Here is a 7,417-nt window from a genome sequence, read left to right as displayed (position 1 = left end):
CCTGACATGCCCTGGCTGCAGCACCCCAACCCTGCACTGCTGCTGCCCCAACACAGAGCTGGGCAGCAGGCAGCAACAGCACTGCGTTTGTATCCAGAGTCCTCCTGGGTGTTGCTGCTGGGCCCTGTGCATCCACACTGACCTTGTTTGCTTAGCAGACAGAGCTGGAGTTTGCAAAGCAGACAGATGGGGCCTCCTCAGTTCTTCTCCAGGCAAGCAGGTCTCCACCTGAATCTGAAACACACATGAAGTTACTCATAGGAAAATGCAGAATCTTAGCAGGGCTGGGATGATTATTAGGTTTGGACAGATGCTGGAGGAAAAAGAAATTCACAGTTCATTCCCCCAGCAGCATCTGCAGAGATGGGAGCTCAGAAGAACAGAATTCCATTACCAGGGGTTCTCTCAACCACCACCACTTGAAGCCCCTCTTACAGCAAAATAAACACACAGCAGACCCACTCGGTACCTCCTGCTGGATGTCAGGTGGACCCAAATCCTGAGAGAGACTCGAAACTGAACATCATTGTAGTAGGTACCAAATTTCATTCTGATCCCTGCAGCATTACACCATGCTTTACAGAGATCTGCATGCTGTAATGCAACACAGGAAGCTGCCTGCTCCACACACCTCGACCCCTGAAGAACAGAGATGAAGGCTACAAAAATCAATCCAAGTCTGCAGGCACTGTCCCAGCACGCTCCCCAGCAGGTATGGCACAGCCTCCCTCCTGCCCAGGGCTAGGAACCCCTGGAGCAGTCTCTGGTCTGATCGTTCGTCCCCAAGGTTGCTAGCCACGAGATTTTATTTTTTTAATACAGATTATAAATTAGCTGTTCCAAACCTGTCTCCTCGTAACAAGATCATGCATTTGCTTTAATAAAGGTCAAAGTAACAACAAACAAAAAATGTGAAGGCCCTCCCCACAAGTTTGCTAACGAAATCAGAAAAGCAAACTACAAAACCCCTTTACAAATGTGCTTGGGGGGATTTTTTGGACATGGCTTTACCTTTTGGAACAAACCTCTTTGCACACGCAACCGCATTCAAACTGGGCAGTGTACAACAGCCCTGACTTATGAATTAAACTAGAGAGGAAGGTGGATCAGCCACAGCCATTTAAAACACATCTTTACTGCACTGTCTTTTCACATTAAACATGAGATTAAGGGCTACGACAGCATAGAACAGTTGCACAAACAGCACCAGGGAGAGGTGCAGCTGATTCTTCAGCTACATTTGTTTCTTTATTTAAGGTCAGAGATTAGCAAGGGGAGAGGAAACAAACAGGGCCACAGATCTGATTTTGGTTCACCACTGCAGGGCCCTGTTTGACGTGTGTTTGCACGAGGGGAAGTGCAGGCTGAAGGCTGGGAGGGAATGCTGTGAGCACAGCCCCAAACCAACTCACGCAGCACACCAACTGCACAGCAGAAATCCTTGAGCTCCACATTTGACTCTTAGGATACTCACATGGGGGTAAAGTCCATTCTCTGAGCAAGGCCAGGACACCAACATCACAAATGATCCCCCTAAACCTTTCCAAGTTTAAATTCACAGTCCCAGCTTCAGTCTATTTCCCCATACAGTGGGAGTAGCACACTGCATTCTCCAGGCTGCCATCAACCAAAGTGCCTTTGCTCTTACCATATGTATATAAGCTGTCTCTATCAGAGCACAATGCCATTGAAAGACTTTCCAAAGAAAGGCAGAGGATTCAGAATGCCTCTCCCTACACTTCCAAGTTTCTCTTACAGTTCAACCTCTGCTTTCTCTGCTTTCTCTGCGCAGCATCAGAGAGATGGGGAGTAAAGCTGGATTTTCCACATGCCAGACTACAACCTGGAACAGAACCTGATATTGTAATTTCTTTTTATTTTCCATTTTTCTCTTTTCTGGTATAACGGGTAGGGAGCAGCAGAGATAGTATGTTTGTAGGTGGTGCTGGATGTTCCAGCTGGTTCTAAACCAATAGGTTCTGTGCAGGCATAGCAGACACCTGGCTCTGAGAACTGAAAGCAGATGATGTATCCTTACAGCAGGAAGCTTGCAGAGTAAAATCACTTCATGGAAATCTTTATTAGTGGATCTTACAAGCACAATCTTTCAGAAAGGAAACTGAAGAAGGCTTAGGCAGCTGTCCCAGAGTGTCAGTTGGTTTTGTTACCCAGGTGTGTTGCTGTTTTTCTCTTGGTTTGTTTCAATCTGCGGGATTTCAGAATAGTGTAGTTTGCATACTGTGTGTACCTTTCTGAGAGGACAGGGACGTAGAATGCACGCAGCAGCTTTGAAGACCTGAAACCAGAAAGGGAAAGATAGATCATTCTTAACGTATTCATTAGTTCAAAGCAACACAAAAGAAGGTTTGCAAAATATCTGTGCTGGTGAGTCAGTGATGTAAGGAATGCCAATGGAACAAGCATACCAAGCCCAGTCCCTTTTTCTTCTTGTCCATGGGACCAAAACTGGTTTGTGCCAGCATCACCAACTTGAGGGAGTCAGCTTGCCTGCTAACCATTCCAATAGGATGTTAGAGTGAGGTATTTATCAAAAGAAGGGTATTTATCAAAAGCAGCTTAGTTCCAGGTTATCAGGGTCCAAAGAGCAGACAGTATAGCCCTGTGGGCCTTCAGAATCATACAGCTGCCTCCCACTCATCAGGGCACATCCTGAAGGTGAAAGATAGCAAGGCTGTGTTTAACTCCTGGCATTGCCTCTTCTCTATCCAATCTTTCTGATCATCTATTCTTCCACAAGTGCCTGAAGGCAGACAAACTTTGATGAACACAGAAATTTTGGAGTTTTGCTCTTTTCACAGAATCATAGAATCACAAGCTTGGAAAGGACCTACAAGATTTAGTCCAACCATCCTCCCATCACCACTGCTACCACAAGCACTAAGCCGTATCTCATAGGCACCTCTTGAACACTGCCAGGGACGGCGACTCCACCACCTCCCTGGGCAGCCATTCCAGTGCCTGACTGCTGTCTGAGAGAAGAAGTTTTTCCCTATGTCTAACCTAAACCTCCTCTGGTACAACCTGTGGCCATCTCCTTGGGCCCTGTTTGTTACCTGCAAGAAGAAGCCAAACCCCTCCTCACCACAGCCTCCCTTCAGGTAGTTAAGAGTGCAATGAGGTCACCTCTGAACCTCCTTTTCTCCAGACTGAACAATCCCAGCTCCCTCAGGAGCTCCTCATAAGGGCTGTGCTCCAGATCCCCCAGCAGTTTCGTTGCCCTTCTCTGGACACACTCCAAGGCCCCGCTGTCTTTCTTGTAGTGAGGGGCCTGAAACTGACATATAAAAATATGAATCCCTGAAAATGTCATGGCAAATGATACCACACCACAGCGATAAGCTCAGTCTTTGTGCCTGCTAAGCAACAACTTTCTCAATAAAACAAAGACTCCAGGATGGACAAAGGCAAGGTAGTGCTCTCTGTGGCTGGTAACAAAGGAGCAGAGTCCTGGAGGCCTTGCTTCTAGTTCACAGTTGATGATGCTTCTGCAGCACAAAAAGCATGAGACAATTCTGAAGTCAGACAAATCTTTACCTCCTGCCACCTCGCTTCATCAGACAGATAGCGCACGGAAGGGGTGAAGATGACAGATGACATATATACAAAGATGGCAGTTAACATATATAATGTTCTATTTGCATTTGCTTCTAAATTTGGCCCCAGGAGGTCATGAGTGTGTAGCCTCAATCAGCACACTGCTCATAAGCAATGTGTTGGTGGCAAGATGAAGTCCACAGTCACTCCAAGCGACATGGAACACTGCTACAGAAAGGCTGTCTCCAGGTCAGAGCCAGGCAACAGGCAAAGTCTGCTCAGGTCTTGGAGAGCTTCAAAGATGGCAGGGTCAGGTTATTTGTTTCTAGAGAAACAATAGCTGCATCACCCAGAGTAGTTTCCAGTTGGGACAGAGGTGCACTGCAGACAGTAGGCCCAGCAGAACTGGGAGCACAGTGCTACTTAGTGCTGAGCAGACTTCCGCAAATTACCTGTTGGCCTCAACAGCCCTGTTCTACTAACACCAGTGGAAGCAAGGATAAAGTGAAGATGTTCATGTCACTACTCCCAAATGCAGAGATTGACATGGAGTGGAAGCAGCTGGAAACATATGAGGGTGGGGGGGTTCTTCCTAACTGCATCTTGCAACCTGAACTTCTCACTCCAGACAATTTAGAATGAAGCTTCACAAGGAAGAAGAGAAGGGAATGCCAGAAAGAACAGGCAGTAAGAAGCTCAATCTATGCCACATGAGTCAGACCTCACACCTTCAGGACACAGGTGTGCAACAGAAGCTCATGACCAAAGCTCTCTGAGAATCTCTATGCCCCAGATGAGTGATCTAGCTACTTGTAAAATAAAAGCATGGAAACCATTTCATGAAATAAGGAAAGCATCACCGAGGAGAATGAGAAGGTCACCTATCAAACCAGGGTAATGATATTCTAGCATAAGGTGACTGAATCATTAATCTTACACTAAGAATACTTTTTTTTTTTTTGCGATGGAGCATCTATGTGTGAAAGCACAAGTGTTTGGAGTGAGCAGGCAGCTCAGCCTAAAGAGCTGGAAAATGGGCTCCTCTGCAGGGAGCTGTCAGCTATTCCCCCTCTCCTGTGCCAGGATTGGAGTGCTCAGCCAATATAGAATTAAATGGACCTGGACAAAGCAGCTTCCTGAGGAGCATAATTGCAGCTTGGAGTGCTCTCTAATTCAATTAACAGCATCACTTATCAGAGCCAGCTGAGATTTACACTTGCTGACATCAATGTGAGACAGTGAGTTCCAGAAGCCTCCAGTTCAGCAGGAGCATGTTTATTTTCAGAGAACAAGATCTGCAGGGATTTTTGTTTTATTTCTAAACGTTCCTTGCTCTGCAGACACTGAGCTGCAGACCTGAAATCTCCACTGCCTGCTTCCCTCACAGCTCAGTTTGAAGTAACACTCTTCTATTCCCTCCTCCCATTCATCAAAAAAAGCTGCATTTTCACAGTGCTTTTACACTTACTTGCTAAGTAGCAAGGGGCATTTCCCACTCACTGCAAGGAAGCAGGTGCCAGCTTTAAGAACTGCATCATTCCACTGAGCTGGCAGGGGGAGGGACACGTTCAGAGACACACAGCCTGGTTCATTGCATGAAGCTCCTGATGCACTTCCACTGACCCTTCCCTCAAACCTTCACGTCACACTTGGGGAAGATCTCTCCCCACAGACCCATTGGCTCTGGGATCTTTCCAGCTCATAAATTTCCAGCACCTAATGTCTCATTCCAGCCCTTTCATCTCATTGCTTCCTCAGTCAGGATGCTCTCCAGTCTGAGCATCTGAGACTCCTTGCAACAAGCTGCTGCCCCGCGATGAGATTCTACTTTTGCTACAAGAACCCAACCTGTTACTCAAATCAAAATGATCGTACAAGTTTCTGCTGCTTTGCTTAAAAATAAGTTACTATCAAGAAGCACTCAGCTTCTTCTGGATTCAGCCACAATCCTGAGCAGCCAGACAGACATTTATGCTTGGCAGTGTGCTGGTGTTTGGCTCTAAAAAGGGCAATTATTTCATTTTATACATTTTCCCTGATAAGAAGAAGAATTTAAAAAAAAAAAAAAAAGAAAGAAAGGAAGAAAAATTTCATAGAACAACTCATGGAAATAGCATTACAGCAGGGAAGAATGACAAAGACTTGCTTCACTACCAAGCTATGCACTTCTCTCCAGTGTAGTAACTGATCCTAGGCAGCACTGCAAAAGCACCTGTATGTATCTTTAAAGCAGAAATGCACAGAGCTTCAGACATTTGGGGGTGAAGAGCAGCAAAAGGAGTCCTCTGCAATACTCATGCAAATGCTTCTTTTGCCTCATTAGTGAGAGTCATTGGCCACCTTATTCTCCTCTCCTGAAGTCCTGCTCTAACACAGCAGCAGGTCTTTAGGCAAACAAAAAGCCATGGCAAGGAAACTCATTCGTGTCAGCAAGCCAGGAACATGAGAGTAACCCCACGAAAAAGCATATCATCACTATTTCTCACTGCCTAACTGCTTTCACCAGCCCTACTCCCTGAAGGGATCTATTAAGAGGAAGTAATAATGTCTCATATAGAATACCAGAGGGCACTGAATCTTGTGCTGTCTGCCCCGATATGACAGCTACATAGCCAAAGCTTTAAATGGCTAAATACCCATCTCCAAAGAGCTAAGAGCTTCTGTCTTTGTAGGAATGTATTAGAAATACTCCCAGTCTCACAAACTGGATTCCACAGTTTGCCTGGAGGATAGCAATTTCAACCCCTGCAGGACTAACAAAGAGCTGATTCTGACAGAGGTCTGCTACAGCAGCTCTCCAATGTCTAATAAAGGTGTCACCTTGGTCACTTGCACTCACTGTGGCCGCCTCCTCTCTTCATCTGCCAGCTTCATAAAACATACAGGAGTTCACTCTGAGACTGACTTACATCTATCTATCGAATTCGGCTGAAACAAGACTGCAGATTCAGAAGTCTGCTGGGAAAAGATGATGTACACCTTACTTCTTTAGAAAGGAAAAGAAGAAACATTACATCAGCAAGAAGCACAAAGGATGGACTCCTTTTAAAAATAATCCTCGTTCCCCTACTCTTCCTGGCTTGCTTCATCCTCTAAAGCAACCTAAGTAATTAACACTGCACATACAGGTTTGACAAAGGTTATAATGTGGCGAGCAAGCTGCCCTTACATGAAACTGGATTTTAAGCTGGCATTTGCCAGTTTATCTTTCTTTCCTGCATACAGCTGCTGTAAGCAGACTATTGCACAAAATCAGTTCACAGATCTGTCAGTCTCTCACTAATTTCAAACAATAAAACATACCTGGAAGCATCTAGGAATGGCTTGTAGGCAATGGTTACCCACTCCTCTTTGTTGGAGGAGTATCTTGGCTCCCTTGGGGCTTCAGCTGCTGTATCCAAGTCCACTAGATAGTGGCATTTGGAAATGTCAATCTGTAAAAAGAAAGACTCTTGCTGTTTATTTCCTTTAGGCTCCTAATTGCATGCATTCATACAGGAATTTTTATTCATAGAAGCTGTTACACACCTATGAGAATGGGCTTAAAATTTCTAGCAACATAAGAAATACTTTATGGTAAAAGATTCTTAGTGTATTCAAGTAAAACTTTTATTGAGGAATAAAAGCTCTCACTACTGCTACCACAGGAGGAGAAGCCTGGGCTGTCTGTATGAGGAAGTAGCACTGCTAGATACATTGCTGAGGAACCTCCAAGTCACAAAGGGAGAATTTGAGGCAGTAGAAATAATTCTGCTGGTGTTTGACTTGAGGCTGTCTAACAAACTCTTAAAGACTTCTCATAATGCTGACTCAATGAACTCCCCAGACAAAAGACATTATCTTCATTGCTGGAAAGGTTTCC

The 7,417-nt window shown here is 45.2% G+C and overlaps 1 protein-coding gene across 1 annotated transcript in view; it reads right to left on the bottom strand.

Moving 5' to 3' along the window:
• Positions 1 to 2,061: 2,061 nt before the first annotated feature.
• The window catches only part of ALG9 (ALG9 alpha-1,2-mannosyltransferase), a 28,712-nt gene continuing 23,356 nt past the window's right edge, over positions 2,062 to 7,417 (bottom strand). Inside the window, exons 12-13 of the mRNA XM_042893565.1 lie at positions 6,859 to 6,989; positions 2,062 to 2,296 (exon numbers count right to left, since the gene is read on the bottom strand). Of these exons, the coding sequence (XP_042749499.1) occupies positions 2,152 to 2,296; positions 6,859 to 6,989 (276 nt within the window). The 3' untranslated portion in view covers positions 2,062 to 2,151. The remainder of the gene's footprint in view (positions 2,297 to 6,858; positions 6,990 to 7,417) is intronic.

The sequence above is a fragment of the Lagopus leucura genome, unplaced genomic scaffold (genome assembly GCF_019238085.1).
Source record: "Lagopus leucura isolate 7727_CA_CO unplaced genomic scaffold, USGS_WTPT01 142-27_obj-0_obj, whole genome shotgun sequence".
Lineage (NCBI taxonomy): Eukaryota > Metazoa > Chordata > Aves > Galliformes > Phasianidae > Lagopus > Lagopus leucura.
Note: the sequence above shows the minus strand (reverse complement) of the source record. Positions and strands in the feature narration are given on the sequence as shown.